At 28.8% G+C, this 25,282-nt stretch overlaps 1 protein-coding gene across 3 annotated transcripts; it reads right to left on the bottom strand.

Moving 5' to 3' along the window:
• Positions 1–9,090: 9,090 nt before the first annotated feature.
• On the bottom strand, positions 9,091–15,406 carry LOC117921250 (dnaJ protein ERDJ3A). Of its 3 annotated transcripts, XM_034839091.1 has the most exons (8): positions 15,240–15,406; positions 14,500–14,555; positions 13,243–13,316; positions 12,556–12,870; positions 12,257–12,522; positions 11,803–12,144; positions 10,797–11,150; positions 9,091–9,902 (listed from the first exon to the last, which is right to left on the bottom strand). In XM_034839091.1, exons 1-8 carry the CDS (start codon positions 15,354–15,356, stop codon positions 9,615–9,617), a joined length of 1,812 nt encoding a protein of 603 aa, XP_034694982.1. In that variant the 5' UTR covers positions 15,357–15,406; the 3' UTR covers positions 9,091–9,614. The 3 variants fall into 3 exon arrangements, with proteins under 3 accessions (XP_034694982.1, XP_034694981.1, XP_034694983.1); XM_034839090.1 differs by having other exon boundaries at positions 12,257–12,870; XM_034839092.1 differs by lacking the exon at positions 9,091–9,902 and adding an exon at positions 10,121–10,248 and having other exon boundaries at positions 12,257–12,870.
• Positions 15,407–25,282: the final 9,876 nt, after the last annotated feature.

The following is a 25,282-nucleotide window of genomic DNA, read 5'->3' as shown; positions in this document are numbered from 1 at the left end:
GAAGTTGCTGAATGAGGTCCACGCTGACTTCGGTGGTGCTGAACAACATTTATTTAGTGTTTTAAATTATTTAATAATTTTTGTATATATATAAATTACCGTGAATTTAAATTTGTATTTCATTTTATTTCAGAAATTATTTATGATATAGGTATATTGTGAAATATGGTATGATCATACAAATTACCATTTTTATAAAAAATTTCATAAATTTCTTAATTAGGTTTTATTGTAATATATTGTAATGTAAGTGTATTTATATTGTAATTATAACATATTTTTATTGTGTCTGTATTTTATAATATAAATAATAATATTGAGGATCACCTTTTATACCTTATTAATATTCAACATATCAAATATATTAATATCATCCATTCGATGCATTGAGAAAAAAAATTTATATGAAAAAAAAAAACACTATACAAAGGAAAAAAAAATCATATAATTTTTTTAATTATTTTATTATAAAAATAAAAAATGATTAAACATTCTCTATCATTTTTCTTATTCTTTTTAGAGAATTTGAATGAAAAATTAAACATTTTATCTTCCTTAAATTTAATACAAAAGCATAATTTATCAATTTAAAATTATAATATATATATATATATGAAAAAATCATCATTTTTATTATATAATTATAAAACTTATTTTTTTCTTCATAAAATTAAAAATTAGAATAAAAATAAAAAGGTAAAAAAACAATAAATGATATTTTGAAAATATTTTTAAAAGTATTTTGTTTTAAATAATAAATTTAAATAAAAAAAATTATATATAATTGTAAGGGTTAAATCCAAAATTTTGATTTAAAATTTAAATATCAATAATTACAATAAATGTGGGACTCATGTACCATAAATGTATTGATAAATCAAATGAAGTGCTTTAAATGCTTTGAATTTTAAAAGTTTTAATTAAAGGGTGGTTTTGGTATATTAAGCCTATTAAAGTCCTTCCCTAGAATTATTAAAAGATATCATCCTTTCTCGTAATTGTTTTGCCCAGCCTACCCTTTTGGGTAATTCTCTCTAAATCTTTTAGCTTTTTAGCGCCGCGAGCGCAGGCCCATCCCTCCACCTCCAATGAAGAAATTTTTCTGTGCTGTCGAGACCATGGACAACATGTGTTAGTGCACCGCCCTCGTGGAAGTTGCTGAATGAGGTCCACGCTGACTTCGGTGGTGCTGGGAACTTCTGAATTTTAGCTTCAATTTTACCGGATCACGTGGCATTAACAGGAGAACGTCGGCCACGTGTCCAGGATCCTGGCGCTTGAGGCCAGAAAAAGTTTGCCATGAACGAGATCATGTTGACCACGTGTCTAAGATCTGGTGCATCAAGCCAGCAAGGAGTTTGTGTTCTTGGATCCGGCTCCCTCTCGGTCGTCTCAATTTCCTTGTAACATATAAGTCCCGATCTGAAAACTGACACATTTTCTTATTTTTAAAATATGAAAACAATATTTTTAAGAAAAAAAAACATTTCTATAATATGACTTAATAGAATTATATATGGTTAATATTCTTTTAAAACATGACAGTAAAGTTTATATCTTCTGCTTCGGATTCTCCTCCTATTATCACTTTCAAAAAGATTGAAAAAAGAAAAAAGAAATGGAAATTAAAAGTGACAGATAGACGCCTGGATTGAATCAATAAAGAGGAAAACAGCTTTGATTAGAATTTTTCCATTTTTTGTTTTACACCAATTTTTCTCTTGAAGAAAATTCCACGGTTGCTTGATTTAGAATAGTATGAAAGTGAGGAGGCAGCTCCAAAATGCTGAGACTAATGAGCAGGAGGAGGTGGTTGTCTACTTGAGCACTTACTTTGAATAAACTCCTTTTTCATAATTCCTCATCAATTTATTTTTCTCTTTTTAATTTCAACTATATAAATAACAGTTATTTCTAAAATTTTAGAAGAATAATTCAAATTAAATTAAATGTATCATTTTCTATTACAATTATGCATCATGGGTCCAAAAACATTTAGTTTATGTTTGGTTCCCAAAAAGTAATAAGGAAAGAAAAAAAATGGTAAGAAAAATTATTTTCTCATGTTTAGTTATTTTATAAAAAATTTCAAAGAAAATTAAATATAATTAAAAAAAAGTTATAAATTTTTACAAATTTAAATTATTTAATTTTTATATTGATAGGTTAAAATAAATAAAATAAGTTTGAAGGAACATATAAAAATAATTTATTGATTTTAACTTGATTTTTCATTTTTCTTCACTTTTTATTTTTTTTTCTTTACATTTTCTATCAAATTTTTCGAGAATCAACCTAACATTAGAAAAAATATCTAGGAAAGAAATTAAAGAGAAAAAGTAAAATAAAAAACAAAATAAAGAAAAATAAAAATAAATTTAAAATTAATAAATTGTTTTTATACACTATTTCAAAATCATTTCATATTTTTTATTTTTATATAAAAATTTTAACTAATTTTAATAACATTTGATTTTCCTTTATATGTCTTATAAAGAAATCATAATTATAAATTGAAAGGTGTGTTTTGAAGAAATAATTGAAATTGAAATTATAAAATTTAAAGGTGTTTCTTTAAAAGGAAATTTTAAAATTCCGTCGACATTTCAATTTGCATATTTAAAAATATTTTTTAAATTACATATTTTAAGAAATATTTTTTAAAACAATATTGTATTTTTCAAAATATTCATTATTAGATCATATTATTTATTGGGAGAATTATGTTTTAGGGGTAGATGGGCCTTCAAATTAACAAAAGGTTCATATAACTCTTCAAATTGAGCCCAAGACTCAATGAAAGTATGGAAATTAAGTTGAAGGATATTATCCTTCAGTATTTTCAAAAATGCCCTTTGTTGATTTTGAGAAAAAAATTAATAGTTTTGAAAAATACTTTTATTTAATTTAATATTTTTTAAAAATATTTTTGATTTAATTTAATATTTTAAAAAAATACTTTTATGTAATTTAATATTTTTTAAAAATACTTTTATTTAATTTAATATTTTTTTAAAATAAATTTATTTAATTTAATATTTTTGAAAAAAATTATTTAATTTAATATTTTTTAAATAGTTTTATTTAATTTAATATTTTTGAAAAAAATTATTTAATTTAATATTTTTGAAAAAAATTAATTTAATATTTTTGAAAACCACTTTTATTTAATTTAGTATTTTTGAAAAAAAGTTATTGAAAAAAATTTATTTAACTTAATTTTATAAAATATTTTATATGTGTTCTTAAGGGTATATTTGTCCGTTACTATCTCATATCCTTCAACTCAATTTGAAGAGTTATATGGACTTTTTGTTAATTTGGGGACCATTTACGCCCAAAACATAATTCTCCCTTATTTATTAGATTAAAAAAATAAGTCATATGTAAACATTTTGGACAAAATGTTTTGCTTTGCTGTTTCATCATCATTAACTTATTTTAAATAAAAGAGCACATTGAAAATTAAAACTCCTTTTTTAAGTTAAGTTCAAACAAAACTCTTATTTCAAGAGCAAAACTTATATATATATATATATATATATAAAAAAAAAGTGTCATTAAAGTATTGAATGGATACCAACGAAATCAATTATAATATATTAGGTATACAATTTGATATCATTGTTATATATTTAACCTATATCTCATTATTTTATATCTTGATTTCATTTATTTATATTTAGTGTCTCTTTCTTTTATATCAAACATTCATTCGTTTTACATATTACGATTTATCATTATTTTGTACTTAAGTCTCATCGTTTCATAAGTCTCTTTTTTCTATATTAGACATTTAATTGCTTTAGGTATCGGACAAGTACATCCTTCAAATATACTCTATATTATGTTTTACTTAACTTATTCTTAAGATCTCTAAAAAAATGTATTTGTATTTGTTCTATATATTTATTTATTTATTATTTGCCTTATGTCCAATAAACCTCGGCAATTTTAAAACTTCATTAAAATACTATATATATAGTATTAGAAACTTGTATTAAAAACTTCTCTTCCTCCAAATTTTTTAAAAATTGACTTTGATAACTCTAACTAGTGTTTGTGTCCCTGGAAAATAGAGAAAGAAAAGAGAGTCCAAATGGGAGTTTGGTAACAATTCATAGGTGAGATTTGAATATATATATATATATATATATATATGATATTAAAAACTTATATTTAGAAACTTCTTCCTACAACAACTTGAATAGAGAATGGGATATATGATCATAATTCCGAAACATGTATTAGAAATTTCTTCTTTTAACAACTGAATAGAGAATGGGATATAGGATACCACAATCCCATTTTTCAAAAATTGACTTTGATGACTCTAAGCAATGTTTGTGTCCCTAGAAAATAAAGAGAGAAAAGAAAAGAGAGTTCAAATGGGAGTTTGGTACCAATTTCATAGGTGAGAATTGAATGGAATGGTCAAAGTTAAGGAGTGGGGAACCTGTGAATTATGATCGAGAAATTAAGCATGTTCGTGGATCTATTTGTAGCCTCCAATTCGTGAATGAAATTTTGCCACACCCGCGCTTAAAGGCTTTAGGTCTTAAACCAACTCACCAATGCACGTGACCTGGGCCCTAAACCCCAATATCAAGTTCCCTGCATGTTTAAAGATAATTTAGGTGGCCACGAACATGAAGATAACAAGGGCTAATAATTGCGAGAAAAGACTAGTTGTCTCTTTTTGGTTCTCTCTTTTTTAGTTTGTACGATCTTCTATTTTGTATTTCATCCATGGCCATAAAGATTTCAACTAAATATTAATAGAGAATTATTTAAATCAAATGAAAATAAGGATGCAAATATTAGTATTTGTTTGAGTATGCTTCTTACTTTATTTTTATAATTTTTTTTTAAAAATAACAATAGGAGCTTTTAAATAAATATAAGAAATTAAAAAAAAAATAGTAATGATTTAAAAAACTATTCCCAAAAAAAAAAAAAAATGAGATTCCAAAAAAAATCATTATTTTCGATTTTCATTATTAAATCTTCAATGATGAACCTAAGAGTGTATCTTATAGTAATTTTAAAAAATATTTAACATTTATAATACTTGAAAGATAAAAAATTTCAAGTATTAAAAATATTAAAAACACTTTCTAAAATTACTGTCAAATTCAATCTAAATCGTTTTTTAAATAAATTTGATTTTAATGTATTTCCAAATCCAAGATGAAATCACCTTAAGAAGTACAAGACTTGGATGGCTTCTCTCATAAGCCCTAAGTTCTATCATGAAGCTCTCCCACTCCCATGATAAAGAACAAGTTAGAACCTAAATAAAGAAAAAGAAGCTAGAAATATGATCTATCATTCTATTCAAAGAAGAATTTGAAGTGTTATAGTATTTTTAATATTTTTGTCACTCAATTATAACATTCTTCATATTCTTTATGTTCCTATTAATTTCATGGTTGTATTTTACGAGGGATTAAAGGTGATATTTTATGGTTATATATTATATATAACAGTTACGGGAATTTAAAATGGTATAACGACCTATTGAATTTGAGGTCAAAGAAGGTTATAACGGTTAAAATGTCTTAAAATTATAGGAATTTTCAAACTGTACAAGGTATGGTTGGTTCTTGAAAAATTTAAAGGAAAATATGAGGGAAAAAAATAAAGAGAAAAAATGGAAAGAAATAAAAAGTGAAGAAAAAAAAAATCGAAATCAATAAATTATTTTTATATATTTCTTTAAATTCATTTCACTTATTTTCTTCTATTATATAAAAATTAAACAATTTGAAAATATATAAATTTGTAATTAATTTTAATTTTCTTCAAAAAAAATTATAGTGAAATAAAACATGAGAAAACTATTTTCTTTTATATTTTTTTCTTTCCTCGATACTTTTCGAAAATTAAATATAGTCTATATGTCTTTTGACTTTTTCACATGAAGTCATACAACTTATTTATAAATAACATTGAATTATATCATTCATATTTTTCTTTCATCCTCTTCCTTTTTTTTCACATCTTCATTTATTTTCTTGACCACAAGAAAGAGTATTATCCTATGGAACTTAGGGGGTGTTTGGTACGTCGGAATAGGGAATGGAAATAATATTTTGTTTCCTTTCCTATTTCTTAATGGAATGGAATGAATTTGATGATTCCATTTCTAGCATTTTGATGAACTTAGGAATGCAAGATTGAAATGATTATTTGTTTCCATTCCAATGTTTGATAATAATAGGAATGGAAATGAAAAAGAAATAAATTTACAATAATATCCTTACATATAATTTAAAATATTTTTTATTTTTACTTTTATTTTTATAAAATAAAATTTGAGAGGTTTTTTGTTATTAAATAATAAGACTAAAAAATATATATATACTCAATAAATAAAAATTAACCATAAAAAATCGTATAACCCTAATGCACAAATATTCAATTATTATTTTTATTAAAAATTTGAATAATTTGTCATGCTTAAGTAGTTATAAAATTATATTTTTCAAAAAAAAATTATTTATTATAATATTTAAATTCTCAAAGCTAGCAAATGTTTTTCCTATTTTCAAAAGAGGAAATAAAAGAATTCAAATTTATTCTAATTTTCAACAAGTATCATATCCGATAAAATCCATAACCTTAAAAAAATTTTAAATATTCGTTTTTTTTTTTATCAAAATTTTAAATAATTTGTCATGCAAAAAAAGCTATAGAATTATATTTTACTAAGAAAAAAAAGAGAAAAAAAAAAAAAAGATAAGAAGTGAATGATGAATGGATTAACATTTACAAAGAAGATAAACATCGGGTTTGAAAAACAAGATAAGAAGGTAAAATAATAATTTAGGTTATTTTATATTATCAAATAGGTTTAATGAATCAGAATACCACCTACTTTTAATGAATGCAAATCCGACTCATAAGTTGGATTTGATTTCTGCCGAAATAATTTTTTATTTCATTTCCGCCTTCTTAACATTTATCCAAACATAGGAATAAGGGAGAAAAGGAATGAGATGTCTATTCCCACTCCCTATTCCCGTGTACCAAACACCCCCTTAAAGTTCTACCACTTGTGCAAACGGTGTGTGCTATACAATGAATGAATCGGGTTGTTGTATCCTGTAGAGGAAACAAGTCTTTTGCACCAAATTTTCAAGGTTTCAAATCATCGAAGACTTAAATCTCTTTAAAAAGGATAAGATTTTTTTACCTTGGCTTGATTTTTTTCATTTTTATTTTTTAGTATTGTAATTTGCTTTGCCATTTAAAAACCTAGCAAGAGCATTAAGTCATAACCAACTCAACAATCCGCATTGTAGCAACAAGAGAACAATATAATGACACAATTGTACTTTTGTCACTAAGTTCATAAGAGGCTAACTCAATTGATTCCATACCTAGAAATGCAACATTCAAGACAACTTTCTTCTATTAAGTTTATAATGACTCACTTCCCCACATGTAGATAATGTTTACTCGGAGCCGATTTTGTCTTCATGACTTTAAAACTTGTTTATATAGTTAAGAGAAGTTCATACATATATAATATTATGATATTTTTCTCATTATCCAACTACCTCCTAATGTAAATACAATATCTTCATTGTATTCTATGGGATTACAAAGCCAAATAGATAGATACATTTATCGAGTCAAACAAACAAATGTTCACATTAAAATCAAGAATCGATTCTAAGACCATTTATAATGACTTGTTTCTTCCCATATAGATATTAATATCATGGAACTTAAATTCTACCACTTATTAGGATGAGGTATAAAACTAATAAGTGGGGTTGTTGTATCTTGAAGAAGAAAAACCAAAAAAATTCTATTACATTGATCTTTCAAGTTGTCAAACCATAAAAGGTTTAAATCTCGTTAAAAAGAATACAATTTTTGTATCTCACCTTAATTATTCTTGCTTTTATTTTTCATTATTATAATTTTTTATTTTTTTTTTACCATTTAAAATCTTAGCAAGAACATTAAATCACAACCAACTCAACAATTCAAATTGCGGTGGCAAAAGAGGCTAAAACAAACTTTGGAAAAATAGAAAACAAAATGATGGCTCAATTGTACTTCTGTCACTAAGTTCACAAGAGCTTAACTCAATTGATTCTATACCTAGAGATACAACATTCAAAACAATTTTCTACTACTAAGTTTGTAATGGCTCGCTCCCTAAAATGCAAATTTTGTTTGCTCTTGGCCTTGTCCTTGTTGCTCTAAAACATTTTTTCCTTATCTAATGTGGGAAAAGAGTTTATAATGCTTACATAGTAAAAAATAGTTCATATATATAGGATTAAAAAAAAATTTCCCTTATCTGATGTGAAATATCATAATCATACCCTTCTAATATAAACACAACATCTTCATTATATCTCACAAGATTGCAAGGTTAAAACAAATAGATACTTCTTGTAAAGTCAAATAAATAGATGTCCACATTGGAATCTAGGATCAATTTTCATATTATTTGTAATGACCTACTTCCCTCCCATGTAGATATTGTCTAGTTTGAGGTCAATAGGCCCTTATGCTTTTTAAAATGTGTCAATATAATTAGGAAGAATTCATATATATTTAGTGTCAAGAATTTTTTCTCCTAATGTGAGATATCACAATCACCCTCATCTGAACACAACATTCTTGTTTTATACTATGGGATAACAAGGTTAGATAGAAAAACACCTTATGCGAGGCCAAAAAAACTCTTATGCTAAGATGAGGGATAGACTTTAATACCATTTATTACTTGCTTCCTCGAATATAAACATTGTTTATTTTGAACTCAATGGATCTTCCCAGTTTTAAAATGTAATTACATAATTAAAAGAAGTTCGTTAAATAGAGTGTTAAAAACTTTTTCTCTAATATTATGTAGTATGTAATGAGATTGAAGAAAAAGCTCTAACATTCTATATGTATGATCTACTTTTAATTATATAGATATATTTTAAAGTTTTGAGAGTCTATTAGATTCAGAACAAACAATATCTACATATAAAAAAGCAAACTGTCATAAATAGTATCAAAGTCGATCTCTAACCCTAATATAGGCATATATTTGTTTAACTCCATTCACACTAAAACTTAAATAAACTCGTCACAAGAATTTCAGCATAAAACTAACTATATAATTACAATTACTATCTAAACACAAAATTGAATAAAAGTTTTAAGAATAAGTCAAGGTTGTGTTTTGATGGTTGGCCTTCCCGTGATCCTCTTTACTCCTACAACGAAGCTCAAAAATTCAAGTGCATGTTAAGAGCATATGAAAATTGTGGTTAACGTTCCATTAACAGCCCAGAAGCTGAAGTTAGATTACAAAGTCTTTACTTTTTTCGTTTACTGGTATCATGAAACTATTGCCATCTCTGAGGATTTCCCTCCCTGTATATAATTCATCTCCTACCAGCCGCACCTCTTTTTCCAATTTACACGTACTCCTTGTACAGTAAATAAAGAAGTGCAAACAACACCAGCATTCGCATCTATGGGCATCTCTGGTCGATGCCCATATCAATGTCTTCATTGTAGTTTGGGCTATAATCAACAACTGGATGAAGCAAAAACTCTGTTACGTACATGAAATTCACAGACCACGTTTGCCATCACCTCAGTTTAGGCTTCTGTTTTATCTTGGTAAACTGTATGTCCCCATTGAGAACTGAACTGATAAACCTCTCTACCTCCTCTACCGTTATTTCCCTTGTATATGCAGCAAACTTCCCCTTCCGAGGTTTGTAGGCTATCAATAACTTATCAAATGATTTGAATCCAGAATTGTCAAATGCAGTTAAGAATGCTGGCTGCTTGGTGGCATCCAAGAGAGTGTACGAAATAGAATCCTTAGAACCAGAATACGGGTTCTGCCTCCTTGATAGTGATTTCTGAGAGACCTGAAATGAGGGACCATGAGCAAACTAAAAACTTTAGTCCTAGATTACAAATGGGGTCACAGAATAGAAAATTCCATTACTTTAGGATTGATGCTATTTCAAATCAATCAATTGCTTTCTGGACCCTGTAGTTTCTATAGGAGAAGGTAGAACACCACTTGGAAGCACGCACATTCATATACATCTAAAATATAAAGAAAGCTATGACACTATTAATATATCCATAGAGACCCACAAGCAGATTGATCAGAAATAAAATACAAAACCATGTGCTTTTGCATCAAACAGGCTTAAAAATTTGAAATGGCGTGACTCTCATGCAGCTTCAGACAAATACAATACATCACTGCAGCTTAGATGAACTTTTAGAAGAAAAACATAAGACAACAAAATATGATGTTATGACCAGAGTAAAACCATATCTCACAAAAGTACACATAGAAGAGTTACATATATTGTACATATCAAACAGCTATCATTCATTGGTTTGAACTAAATTTAATTAGAAACTCTAATATGCATATGCACATATTTAGCACTGTTCATTCACGATCAATTGTCATAGAATAGTATAAGAGACTAATAACTTAAGTGAGCATCTATAGCTACCACTCTTTGAGATAACAATCAGTTTCCTTGAGTCACTTGGGACTATAGCTTAAGATAAGATTATGCACTCAATAATTCTAATAAACAAAAATTCTACAAATTACAGTAGTAGGCTCACAAGTTGTTCAACTCCAGAGCTATTGCAATTTACCAAGGCAATTAAATTTTCATACTATTTGCTCCAGCCAGAAAATATGCAAAAATGAGTTGTTCATACTCGAGCAGTAGATAAGCTTGACCCAAAGTCCCAAAATATGTATATATATTCAAGAAGATTTTACTTACCACAGACAGGATAGATTCAACCTTCTCTCTAGCTTTGGATGATCTGAAAACACCAATGAGGCAAACTGGGATTGTCTCTCCACAAATAGCATCAAAATTTGATGCTGTCAGCAAATGTATCTGTTTATCCATTGATTCAGTCTCCGGTTTTTTAGTCTGACTTGAGGTTGCCTTCTTGTTCTTTTTTGCAAAGCCATTAAGCAAGGTACTGAGTTCTTGAATTGCAGAATTCAAATCTTTCACAGAAATCCCTGTTCTTAATACGTGCTTCTCCCCATTTGTCATCCAACCAACTATAGCTGGAAGTGCATCAACTCCTAACTTCTTCACCACTTTGTCAGAAGCATCATGAACCTACATAAGCATGGAAATGCATTTACTACATATTAAGGGTAGAAAAAAACTGGATTTGCTCCCTACAATGAAAAAGGGTTTCTTCTATTCACCAAGGCTCTCTGGATCACAGAAAGTACTAAACTTCTATTCACCAAGGCTCAGTCTGGATCACAGAGAGTACAAAGGAAGGGGAAAAGAGTGAGAAGGAATCCAAATCTCTTCTTTTGTTTACAGTGGAAAGTACAAAAGAAAATCGAATATAATGAAATTTTTAAAAAAATTTACGTATTTTCAAATTCTCTATTATTTATAAAAAGAAGGCGAAAGAGAAATTAATTTGGGAGGGTCAGCAAAAAAAATTTAATTAGTTTAACCTACATTTTTTTTCCTTCCATTCCTGTCCTCTATTTTCTTTACCTCCTACTTTTCCTCAAAATTTTCAGGATTCAAACGGAGCCTAACAAAATCAGTTTGCCAAGCATAATCAGTATTTTCAATGGAATTACATCAAATTTAGGTATCAAAGCAGAAGAATAGTAAAAGCATATGGATTGCCAATATTAAGGATAAAAATCTTTTACAGTGAACAATTTCTAAATAATTAAGAATTAGAGGGCTAATAATTGCTAAGAAAATTCAAGTTACAAGTCTGCAAGGAGCTGTGGCTTACCTCTACATCATAGAAGATGAATCGTTTACGATACAAGCCACTAAGGGCACGCCATATCACAGGAGTGTCCTTCTTGGTAGAAAGAAGCATCACCCTAGGTAGCCGTTCCACAGTGCCAGAGGAGAAGTCAAAAGTATCCAGGTCAACTCGTTTTGAAAATATAGGCAAATGTTCTTGGCAAAAACCCTTTAAATTTTTCGTAGCCCAATCACCTTTGTACTCTACCAAGGAACCACTTTGAATTGCTTTGTATGAATAAACAAAAACTCTGGGTGCTTTTCGGGGATATATTCCTAGCTCCTTGCAAAAAGTTGGTTCGTTTTCACAATTTATGCTTCCAGCCTGTAAGAAAAAATTGACAATTATAATATGCCTTAATCACCAGAACAATTTTTCCAACATTATAATCAACAGATCATTTAATGGTAGAGCACACTGAAAAATGCACAAATACCTTTAAAGCTCCTTGCAATGAGGTGGCAACTTCCTCTATGATTGATTCATAATACTGAATCCCACTCAGTGTGGGAGAGTAAGATAACAATAGCCAAGTGATCCCTTGGTCAGCTATTTCTTTCTTAAACACCTGAGAATTTATGTCCGGGATACTCTTAGGATAGTTCCCAGACCCAGACTGCGTCCAGGATGTACCGCTGAAACCACTAGATTGACTCCTAGATGAACCACCAAAACCACCAGACTGAGTTCTGGATGAACCACCAAAACCACCAGACTGAGTTCTGGATGAACCACTGAAACCACCAAAATGGCTAGCACCACTCTTATCTCCCCCGAAAAAATTGGAGAAAATGTCATTGAGATCAAAATTGGATGAACCCTGACCACCACTGTTCCCAAAGGAAAATGAGAATGACTTGGAATTTCCCTGTCCACCCATATGTTGCCATCCACCTGGTCCACCACTTGTGAAGTAAGTATATCCCCCGTTGTCCCCAGGATTGCCAGCATCAAATCCAGGACTGCCCCCATTAAATCCAGGACTGCCCCTCTCATCCCCATACATATCATAATTTTTTCTCTTCTCTTCATCAGATAAAATTTCATATGCTGAAAACAAGTAAATAGAAGGCATAATTTGGCATTTGTAGAAAAGGGGAAAAGTCCATCAAAAAGACTACAAGAAACAACAATATCAAGTAAAATACCAAAAAAGATCTGTTCCATTAGCCACAAAATTAATTCTGTATCCAAAGATGTAGCTTAACACTCAGACCAAGAAAATTGTAACAGCTTGTGTATGATATGCAATTCAAACACAAAATTAAATGAAAATAATAATGACAATTAAGTTACTTTTTCACATTCAAACAGTAAAACAAATAAAATGACTTAAGTGAGAGTGCATAGGAAAAACTACACTAGAAATAGAAAGGAAAATTTATAAATAAATAAATAAATAAAGTAACAAGCTTGCTATACCATTATTAATCTGTGCGAACTTCTCTTGAGCACCTTTATTTTTATTCTTGTCTGGGTGATATTGGAGAGAGAGCCTACATATGTATAAAAGAATAAAAGCAAGAATGAGTAAATAATAATGCATGTTTTATAAATGAAGATAAATGCATATGCATACAAGCGTGTGTTTGTAAATGCATTGTGCTTGTGGGCAGATGTAAATACATCATACAATGACATGTGCACAAACACATCCTATCAAGAAAAGCAATCACAATTGGACTACTCTCTTTAATGAGCTATTCTTGCTTTTGAAAAGAAAGAAGAGAAGTAAAAATTAAACAAAAACAAAACCAAATAATTCAGTTTTGATAATGCACCTTAGACATACTTATTTTAAATTCAAACCAAAAAAGTTAAAAAAAAAATGATGGCTCCTTACTTCAAGCTTACAACTAATTTTTATTTTTTTGAAAACCACTATAAAATAGGCAAAAGAAATCACTCTTTCCTTCTACTGCTACCCATTAACCAACCAGTATTATGGTCATAACTACAATACTACCATCACATCCAATTGCCACTACATTCATCATCATGATCATGGAAACCATCCACACCACTGCCCACTTCCACCATCCCAAAGGTGGGAGATTTGAAAAATGAAAGAAAAAATGATATTGGATGAGTTCCAAATTATAGTGCTGGATACATATAAATATATATATATATATATTGCTCATTCAACTTACACCATGATGGCTGGTCAATACCAAAACATAAACAATATAATTGAAATGTTTTGCAAAAGATTGAATTTTAGGTCTCCCAAACTTTCTTTCAAACACAACAGTGGAAATTCATGCCCTCTCAAACATTGCATGCAGGCATACACACATGTATACATGCTGAGCCTTTTCGTTTAGGCCAAATTGACCCAAGCCAAAATCAAATGAGCCTCATACCAATAATCTCAGTGCCCACCCAGACTGTTCCCAGGCAATAACATGCCTACATATACTGTCTCTATTAACTAAACTATCACTTCTGTAATCAATGATCAATTTACCAGATTCACTTGGTTTTCATTTCCATTTTCAGAGTAAAAACATAAAAAAGCAAAGATACTTTTTTTGTGCTTATAACAAAAATCTCAACAAAGCATAAGCAACTTTTGTGTAGCTAATCTAGATCTTGGAGGAAAAAAAAAAACATGACTATGCGATCACAAAACTACATATCAAGAAGTCAGAGTGATTAAAGAGGAACCAAGCCTACTTGTGAAAAGCCTTCTGAACTTCCCGTTGGCTTGCGTTTCGATCAACCCCAAGAACCTGGTCAAAGTAAAAATTTCACCAAAAGACTTAGGGAAAAGTAATTGAAAGAAAATGAATATGAAGCTAAATAAGTAGAACTTCCATTTGTAAAGGGAAAAATATATTGGGATAAAGAAATTTCTCAAATGGATGCTTTTCTGTAAAACTTCCGGAATCACCATACAGACAAATCTTCCTCTAAAGTACAGTATAGCTAATATAGCTACTCCGAATATAAACCACTGGAAACCTAAAGCCAATCCAATTACATTGCAATTTCTAACATAAGCATCTCATTTTGAACTAACACAGTTCAAATATCTAGGGAAAATTTCCATGCCACAACCCAGACCTTGCCCAATTTGTCCAAGAATCTGAAATTTATTCTGAGATAATAAAGAAACCAATAAAGTTTCATGCTTTGTACACATCCATCTAGGTTTTACCCACAAATCTGTTCCCAGTTTCAAATCACTCTATATGGTTCCATGCTCCCCAAACCGCCACCCAAATAAAAATTGATTCCCAAAACCACATTCCACAAGCCCGTCAATTTCCCCAGCTCCATGTTATGATCCAAACAAGAAGGAAAAAAAAAAAAGCACATGAATTAAGGAATTGGGAACTGAAGAAATAAAAGAAGATGACATTAGGGAAAAATCAGAGAAAAAGAAGGCAAGACAAAGAATTGGTTATTCTCACCTTGTAAGGGTCGAGGGTTTTTGCTGCTTGGGAGAAGATTAATAGCCATAAAGCGAAGACTACGATGGACAATGCAACTCCACGAATCTTCATTCTGGGCTCGGATCTTTGGATCATTCGGAGAAGCTATGGCGAGTCTGGAATTTGTCGAGTGTTGCGTTTAGGAAGAGAAACGAGAAAGGGCGGTGCATTTATAGATTTGGCGGGCTAGAAGCATCCAGAGACTTCGGCCGTTATATACACGTGGGCTCCGCCTGTGGCTCCACCGCAGCTGACCAATGAGATTTTAGAATTCTTGATTAAAAAAAGGGACGAAATAATCCAAATCTAATGCTTCTCATTTTTTTTTCATAAAAATTACCTTATTTTTAATATAAATACTTTTTATTATTTTAAGTATTTTATATAGATTTTTAAACAAAATATATATATATTTTTTTTTAAATAACGAGGGTACTTGTATAAAAAAAATGAAACAAAAAATAAATAAATAAAAGAATAAATTTCAAAAATTAAATTTTCACATACCCTTTTAATTAAATAACCCTATAATTTTTTTGAAATAAGTAATTTATTACTTAATTAATTTATTAGTACGACATTTCCATGCGTTTCTTGAAGACTATCCTTTTAAGTATAAAGAAAATCAGTTTTAGTAGCCTGGAAACTTCCCTTTTATAATTTATAAAAAAAAAAAAAAAAGTTTATATTTAATTCTTAAAAAGTATTAGAGAAAGAAAAATAGTTGAAAGAAAAATAATTTTCTCATATTTAATTTTATTATAGAAAATGTCAAAAAATGTTAAATATAATTAAAAATATTAATATATATTTTTAAATTATTTAATCTATATATAGAAGATTTAAATCTATGAAAAAAGTTTAAAATAATATATAAAATTAATTTATTGACTTTATATTTATTTTTTTATTTTAAAAGAAAATAAAAAATAAATTAAAAATCTATTAATTATTTTTTTATTTGTTACTCCAAACACATTTTATTTATTTTCACTTATCAATATAAAAATTAATTAACTTTAAAATGCATAAGTTTTTATCTAGTTTTTATTATATTTGATTTTTTTATATATTTTTTTATAAAATAAGATAAAATCATTTTTCTTAAAATTTTTTTATTTTCTTAATATTTTCTGGAAATCAAACATAGCTTTAAAGTTTTTTTCCTTTTGATTTTCTTCGTGAAAACGAAATCATTGTAAAAAAATTTAATGGTTCTTGTATTTGTAGTTTTATTCATAACTTAACTTAATGCATAAAACTTTTTAATGAAACAATCAAATCAGGATTCTTGGATATCTCTAAAGGTAATTTGAAATCATTTTTATTACATTAGTGTTAAAGCAATTATTTATTAATAAAATATATCTATTTTATCCTCCCTTTGTGTTAATAGAGAATTTATGAAGCCGGGTTTCATGAATGGATATATTTTCTCCGGAGTTATTATTCTAGAGAAATACAAACTTTTTTTATTATTATGTTTCTAAAAAAATTATTCAAGATAACTTCAAGCATTTTTTTTTCGATTATATTATCATGAAACATTTTTTCTCTCTCTAAAGTTATGGTTCAAGAGAAATAAAAATCTTTGTTCCTGATTATGTTTCTAGAAAAATTAGAATTTGTGGAACCTTTTCTTGTGAGTGTTTTTTTATGGTCCTATTTTTTTAAAGTTTTTTTTTGTGATTTTTTTGATTGGGAAATTAATTCCATTTATTAATTAGATAATAATTAAGAGTTATGATGTGTTTGGTAAAACTTAATACTTATTACTTAATGACTTAAATTGACTTTAAGTTAAATTATACTTAAATTATTAATTTAAAACTTATTACTTAATTATTATTTTAAGTATTAAGATTATTTGATAAAATTAATTTCAAATTGATTTTAAATAATCAAATTGACATATTTATCCTAATAAATTATAGTTAGGGCAAAAGCAAAGGAGAGAGCCCGTTTCAGAGTGATTGTAATAGAAGTGTTTTTTTTAAAAGTGTTTCCTTTTGTAGTGTTTTTATGGAAAACACTTTTATGATAATAAAATAAAATAAAATTTAATAGTGTTTTTGATAATATGTTATATAAGTATAAAAATATTTTTAATATTTATAATTTTAATTGCAAAAAGAAAATAGTATGATAAAAAAATTCAAAAGAATGTATATATATTTATATTGTTAAAAAAAACTAAAAATAATTTTTTATTTAAATAAATTTTTTTAAAATGTTTACAAAAAGAATTGGATTAATAAATAAATATCAATCATGATATAACAAATTATTTGATTATATATTAGTAATTTTTTATCACTATAATAAAATTTTAAAAAATATTTAAAAAAAAAACATCTAAATCAATAAAAAAACATTGAATAAAAGATAATTTTCAAAATAAAATAATATATGAACCTATTAATTTCTTAAAAAAAAAAAAAACTTTTCTAATTAAAATTAATAATTTTTTATGATTATAATAAAATTTTAAAAAATATTTACAAAAAAACATATAAATCAACAAAAAATAACATTGAATAAAAGATAATTTTCAAATAAAACAATACATGATTGCCCAAAACCCACACAATAGAACCCCAACTTATAGTAGATTGAGTACAAATCATCTTCCACTTTGAATGACTTCATGTATTCTTACTTGTTGTTTGTCATATCCCACTCTACGATGAACTCCTCCTTCTGCTATGGCTTCTCATGGACTAATCATCGAACACCTGGTGGATGCAAACATAGTGGGAACTGAGAACACTTGGTGTATTGCCAATTTCAACTCCTGAAAATCAAATGATCTTTCCCCATAGACCAAGGATTTGAATATTGATATTATGATCGGAAAAACTGACCTGTTACAACATGCAAAAATGAGACCGTTGTTCTTCTCAGTTGAAACCGTTGTTCCCATTATGCTTTCCTCAACCTCAACACAGAGTTCGTAAATAGACTTAACCACACAGTTCAAATATGCATTCTCATTCGGAATTGACGGCAACGTAGGCCGACCTATGTTTTCATCAATGTTAATTCTCAAGAACTTGAGTAGATAAAGATCGGGGCATAACAATTTGCAATCTGGATTGGGCATAGAATCTCGAATCCAAACGATTCGATTTTTGGCCAAACAGAGGGTCTTCCTACTGTGTAGTCTTGGATGGAGATCGATGGGTGAAGAGAATGAAGGAGAGAGGTATGAGTGAAAGGGAAAGGAAGGTATCGAGAATCACTTGGGGGCATTTTGGGAATATTTCAAAAAATTTGAAGTGTTTTTCCTGTCAAGTGATTCTCTAAAAATCACTTTAAGTGTTTTTCGGGTACCAAACACCTTATTTTCATCCCAAAAACACTTAAAAGTGTTTTTAAAGGTAGAAACACTTTTGAAAATCACTACCAAACGAACTCTAAGTAATAATGTAGGTCGTAGCAAAAGATAAAGTGAAGTAATTAAAGTAAATGAGGATAAAAATGTAAAATGAAAATCTAAACTAAGAATAAATTAATTATTTTTACTTATTATTTAATTATTTTTTACTTTAAGTTACACCATTAAGTTCTTTTATTAAACACACTTAATTTACTTAATAACTTAATTAAGTTATTAAATCACTTTAAGTTATTAAGTTGGTTTATAAAACACCCGATTAGTGTCTAAACTGATTTTTTTATATATATGATTTAATCAAATTATGTATGTTAATTTGTTCAAAATATAATTAGGTGATGATAAACAAATCTCGAACTTATTAAAAATAATCATAATAATTAACTATTCATAATTAAAATTTTGATTTGTTCAAATATTTAATTTAAATATGAATATATGTTACTCATTAAAATTAAATAATTTTTTTTTTTTTGGTAGCTTCAAGGGAGGAGATCAATTTTCTTCTATATGTTAAATTTCCAAATTTTTTAACATAGAATATAAATATTTGATATGTAAGAAATGATATGAATATTTCTCTTTTATGAATGAATATTTTTTATTTATATGGTATTCTTAAATATGTGGTTGTGGACCCATGTTTTTCACATGTGTCCCCATTCGACGACAAAACTCGCTTTTCATTTGGTGAAAATTTGATTTTTTTTTTTAAAAAAGACTTAGAGTCGTCACTTATTTTAGTTTTTTTTAAGGGAAAACAAAATTAAAAAGAAAACTCTATGTGACTCCTTATTTGAAAAAAACATGTTTGCCAAAACCAAATCTGAATTCGAGGTTAGGTTACCTATTGGGAAAGTACAGTAGTGAGTCATAGCATCCCTCTGCTAAACGAATCAAGTGAATCGTGACAAGTAATTAATTAATCATGGATAAATGATACAAATAAATATGTACAAAAATGATGATAAAATCTATTTACAAGAATATACAAAATAAATGACAAGAGAATTATGCAAAATAATTTAATGAGCTAAAAAAAAAAAAATTTTAAATAATTTTCAAAGGATTTTATTAAAAACAAATTTGAATTAATGATTTCAATTTATTTATTTACAAAAAAAAAGACAATTTATTTTCTTCAAGTGGTTTGATTCAATTTCATTTGTATTCGATCTTTAAAAAACGTTATTTATACTTATTATATCAAAAGAATTTATTATAAAATTTCAATTTGGCCACAAAAATTATTTTTACTTACTTTTACTAAAAATGAATGAATTTTTACAATTTTATTTAAAAAAAGTATTTCGATTTATTTTCATTTAAGAAAAGTGACTTATAAAAATTATTTTAAAAAATGACTTTATTTGCAAAATAATTTTTAATTAAAAAAATTAAATCCTCTATTTCTAAAAATTACTTTTAATCCCATTTTAATTAAGGAAAAAGACTTTATTTTAAAAAAATGGACAAATTTATTAAAAATCAATTTTTGGGACAACTTTATTTACAAAACAATTTTCGAACAATTATTATTAGAAACAATTTTTTTAATTTTATTAAAATGATTTTCTAGATTTTCTAGATTTTCCTAAAAACACTTTTATCGATTTTTATTAAAAAAACTTACTTTTATTAACAAGAATAATTTCTTAACTATTATTTTTTAAAAACATGTTTATTGAATCGTTCCTCTTATTTAAATAAAATTTATGATTTGTTTGATATTCAATTATGTGCATAATAAGTAAATATATACAAACAAATATTTACAAAAAACTAATAAAAATAAAACGTAATAGTAATGGGAAATAAAACGTGTACTCAAACAAGCTTACAATAAGCTCAATATCTTCCTACAACTTTTCAAATCTCACTTTCTTCCATGGAATTTCATACTCCACGTGTTATAAATTCGTACTCAGTCAATAAAATTGCAAAATGGGTTCATACAAAAACAAAAATACTTCAAATGTAAATATCCAGAAATATACAAAATCTCACACAAATATTCAAACTCAAATTCATACTTCAAATTAGTCTAATAAATTTCACCAATTAAAAATGGGCCCAAATTAGAAAACATAATCCAACAAAAATATTCCACATGTCATAAGCTCTAGTCCAAAATTTCCAAATTAATATTCAATATATAAACATAATCAACCAAAACCTAAAATTTGACAAATTAAAATAAATTTAATTAGGCCTAAACTTAATATCCAAAAATCCAAGTCTAATTTAATATCCAAGCCTACATCCACAACAAAAAATCAACCTAATTTAATATGCAAACTCATATCCAAAGTAAACCACAATTCTCATGTCAAATCAAATAATTAAAATGAGAACAACCATATAAATGATCAATTAATTTAACCCAAATTAGCAAATTCTAAATTAATTCACCAACAATAAATTATCCCAAATTTTATGTTAATTTACCAACAACAAATTAAACCAAATTTCATACTAATTAAAAAAGGCCCAAATTTCACAAACAACCATTACTATTAAAATCAAAGCAAGAAAAAAATAAAATAAATTAAAATGAATTTATACTTTTTTTGGAGACCTGAGGGAAAGTTGGGGCTGGCAATGGTCGGAGAGGAAAATAAAATAAAAATAAAAGACAATGAGAGAGAGAGAGGTAATCGCCAGAAGTGGCGTTGGTGTCATGTCACCGGCGTCACGTTGTCGGCAATGGAAGATGGTGTGGTGAAGGACAAATGAAAGAAAGAGAAAGAAAAAAAAAATGAAAGAAGATGGAGAACATGTGGCAGTGAGAGTCTCTGGAAATGGTAGTGTGGAGGAAGAAAGAAGAGAAATGGAGGAAAAGAAAAATCTGCTCAGCCCCCAAAATGGGAAGCAAAAATGAAAAAGAAAAAGGAAAATGAGATGAGAGAGAATTTGGAAGAGATAAGAGGGGAGGGGGGAGAGGGGTATGGTCTTTGACGTGGGAGAATGGGAGGTATGTGAGGACAGGTAGAGGAGAGAGGAGAGAAAGTGGAGAATGAGAAGAAAATGGGGGGAAAATATATATATAAAATAAAATAATAAAAATAAAATAAAAATAAAACAAAATAATAAGAATTAGGATTTAAAATGTATAAATAGGCCAATAAAATCAAATGTAATCGGGTTTGAAATTTAATGATAAAATTGAGCTTAAAATTAATATAAAAATAAAATTGGGACAAATTTTGGGGTTTACAAATATGCCCCTCTTCGATAAAATCTACGAGTAATGTAAGTGTATACACAAACAAAACGAAGTGGGCTCTGTCGAAGAAAAAGATATATCACCAAATTTGTCCTAGTATGACATAAGCTCTCTTAAACCAAAATAAGAACAAAGAAGCTCTAAAACCCTACAAAATGACAAAAATAGAAAATCCTAAGGTGCCTCTAAAGTTACACTATGAATCCAAATTCCTTCCGAAAAGTCTTTGAAAGTGACTCAAAAATCGATGTTGAAGTCGAGTAGCAGTCGAACCACTAAGGAGCATAGGAACGAATGCATATAAATGGAAAAACCATACGTGTACCATGCGGAGACACAAGTCATAAGGTATCCAACAATATGATCGAAACACATGTTACAAGCTAAAAAAACTATGACGTGTGCCATGGAGGAGAGGAAACTCTATAATAGCATGATAAAGAAGTAATAAACATAATGTAACGAAGTGAGGAAAATAACGACGAGTGCAAAGCTATGAGGACAAGGTGTGCATTGCTAATGAATATGAAATGAACAACATCGGGCTATGATGCAATGAACAACTCAGGGCTATAACATAATGAATAAGTCAAGGATGTGGGCACTAAATGCCTAAAGGTCAGCCAAAAGAGAGAATGCCATACACAAACTCTAGGTCAAATAACTCAAGGATACCTAAAGATGATGAACAACTCAAGGCTGTAATGAAATGAACAGCTCGGGGCTGTGGATGCAAAGAATTGCTTAGGGTTGTGGATGCAATGAACAGCTTAAGGCTGTGGATGCAATGAACAGCTCAAGACTATGGATGTCATGAACAACTCAAGAATAGGGGCACTATACGCTCAAAAAGGGAGATTGCAGTCTATGACTCCAAGTCAAACCACTAAAGGGTGACCAAGATGAGAGTGATCAACTCATTAAAAATAAGGATCTAAATGCCTCAAAGAAGAGGGATGCCCTAGATGAAACTCAAAGTAAACAAGTAGCACTAATGAAACTAAAAAAATAAAAGGATGCCACAATTGAAACTGAAAAGATAACAAATTCAGAATTAAAGTGCAATGAACAGCTCTAGGTTGTGGATGAAATGAACAATACCGGGTTGCAATGAAATCACTAACTCTAAGATGTGGGCATTGTACGCCTAAAAAAGGAGATCGCGGTCTATGACTCCAAGTCAAACCACTAAAAGATGATTAGAATAAGATTATCAACTCATTAAAAATGAGAATGCAACTATCTCGAGAAAAGGGGTATGCCCTAAATGACACTCAACCATAAAAGGATGGCATAAATGAAACTGAAATGATAACAAACTCAGAACTAATGTGCAATGAACAATTCTAAGATGTGGGCATTGTAAGCCTATAGAAAGATATCACAATTTACGACTCCAAGTCAAACCACTAAAGGGTGACTAAGATTAGGATAATCAACTCACTAAAAATGAGGATCTAAACAACTCAAGGAAGGGGGTATGCCCCATACGAAACTCAAAGGAAATGGATGCCACAAATGAAACTGGAATGATGACAAACTCAGAACTAATGTGTAATGAGTAGTTATGGGCTGTGGAAATGAAAAACTCCAAGATGTAGGCACTGTAGGCCTAAAGAAGGAGATCACGATCTACGACTCCAAGTCAAACCACTAAAGGATGACTAAGATAAAGAAAATATCAACTCACTATCAAAATGACTCAAGGATGGGGGTATGACCTAGATGAAACTCAACGGTAAATGGATGACAGAAATGAAACTAAGACGAGATGATGCTACAAATGAAATTGAAGCGATAACGAACTCAGAACTAAAATAAAATGAACAACTTTGGGTCATGGATGCAATGAACAACACTGGGTTGTAATGAAATGAACAAACTCCAAAATGTGGGCACTGTATGCCCAAAGAGGGAGATCGTGGTCTGCGACTCTAAGTCAAATCACCAAAGGGTGACCAAGATAAAAGTGATCAACTCATTGAAAAAGAAGATCTAAGCGACTCGAGGAATGGGGTATGCTCCAAATGAAACTTAAAAGAAAATGATGTCACAAATGAAACTGAAATGATAACAAACTTAAAACTAAGATGGAATGGACAACTTTGGGTTGTGGATGTAATGAACGACATCAAGCTATAATGAAATGAACAACTCCATGATATAGGCATTATACGCCTAAAGAAGGAGATCGAGGTCCGTGACTCCAAGTCAAACCACTAAAGGGTGACTAAGATCAGGATAATCAACTCACTAAAAAGGAGAATCTAGGTAACTCAAAGAAGGGGGTATGCCCCAGATAATGCTCAAAGGAAAGGGATGCCACAAATGAAGCTGGAATGATGACAAACTCAGGACTATGATGTAATGAACCTATTTAAATGCATTTTGGCCATTTTGAATTCAATATTTTGTTCTTGGATTGAGCTTCTTCTCACGGTTGCATTTAGGGACTTAACTACTATTATTTTTCATGGTTGACATTGTCACAAGTTCGCCATGATGTTGCTACAACCTCGCCACTAGTGCTAGAATGATGGAAAAAACCCAAATTTTTTTCGTTTTCCAAGTCTGAATCAGGTTAAGAACATGAATAACTATCCTAAGCTTTTTCTAAATCCTATGCACAACGAAAAAAATAACATTTTCATACTTTAAAAAGATTTAGAAAGTGCTAACAAAAACCATACCTCAAATTTGGATGTTCCCGAATCAAATTCACATGGTGAAAATGAAGATCAAAATCGCAAAAGTCTCGTAAACCTGAAGTCTTCCGCCCAATGACTCGAACCTTGATTTTGGCACACTTTTGGTGGGGAGAAAAAGAGAGTGGAGACTATGGCTTTCTATTTTTCTAGATGGTGGAAAACAAAATCTATGGAAACTCTAACCCCTATGAGGTATTTATAAGGTTCCTAAGTGGGCTAAAGTGACTTGAGCCCACATAGGCTTGGGTCACTTAATCTAACCCAAAATAGGTTCTAATTTGTTAGCCCAAGGGTTCTCCTAATCATGTTTTGATGATAACAAATCATGGTTAAGTTACTAATTAGTTTGAATTATAAAGAATTTTAGTTGTTAATTTGAAAATTCATCAAATGACCTAATGGATACAAGATCAAGACTTTTGGAAGACCTTTAATCATAGGAAACGTATGTAAGATGAATGCATGGGTGCATTTCGGATTTACATATCATTTCATGCATTTTTGATAAACCTGGTTTATACTTTAAAGTTACATTTCCATCAAAACCCGAGTTTTATTAAATGTACCTTAGGCAACTTAACAAATTATTTATTGAATTTTTAATAAATTTAGGGAGCAAAGTGTTTTATTTTTAAAATTTTGGGGAGCAAAATGTTGAGTTTTGAATATGAGGGAATAAAGTGTAAAACAT

This window comes from Vitis riparia, chromosome 8 (assembly GCF_004353265.1).
Source record: "Vitis riparia cultivar Riparia Gloire de Montpellier isolate 1030 chromosome 8, EGFV_Vit.rip_1.0, whole genome shotgun sequence".
Classification (NCBI taxonomy): Eukaryota; Viridiplantae; Streptophyta; class Magnoliopsida; order Vitales; family Vitaceae; genus Vitis; species Vitis riparia.
The sequence above is the reverse complement of the archived record's forward strand: the minus strand, read 5'-3'. Positions and strand labels throughout refer to the sequence as shown.

Excerpts from the sequence above, each read along its gene's own strand:
- LOC117921250 (XM_034839090.1), bottom strand. The coding sequence starts at position 15,356 with ATGATCCAAAGATCCGAGCCCAGAATGAAGATTCGTGGAGTTGCATTG. Across the intron at positions 14,556-15,239 it reads AAACCCTCGACCCTTACAAG|GTTCTTGGGGTTGATCGAAA; the intron begins GTGAGAATAACC and ends TACTTTGACCAG. Across the intron at positions 9,903-10,796 it reads TTGAATCTATCCTGTCTGTG|GTCTCTCAGAAATCACTATC; the intron begins GTAAGTAAAATC and ends CCCTCATTTCAG.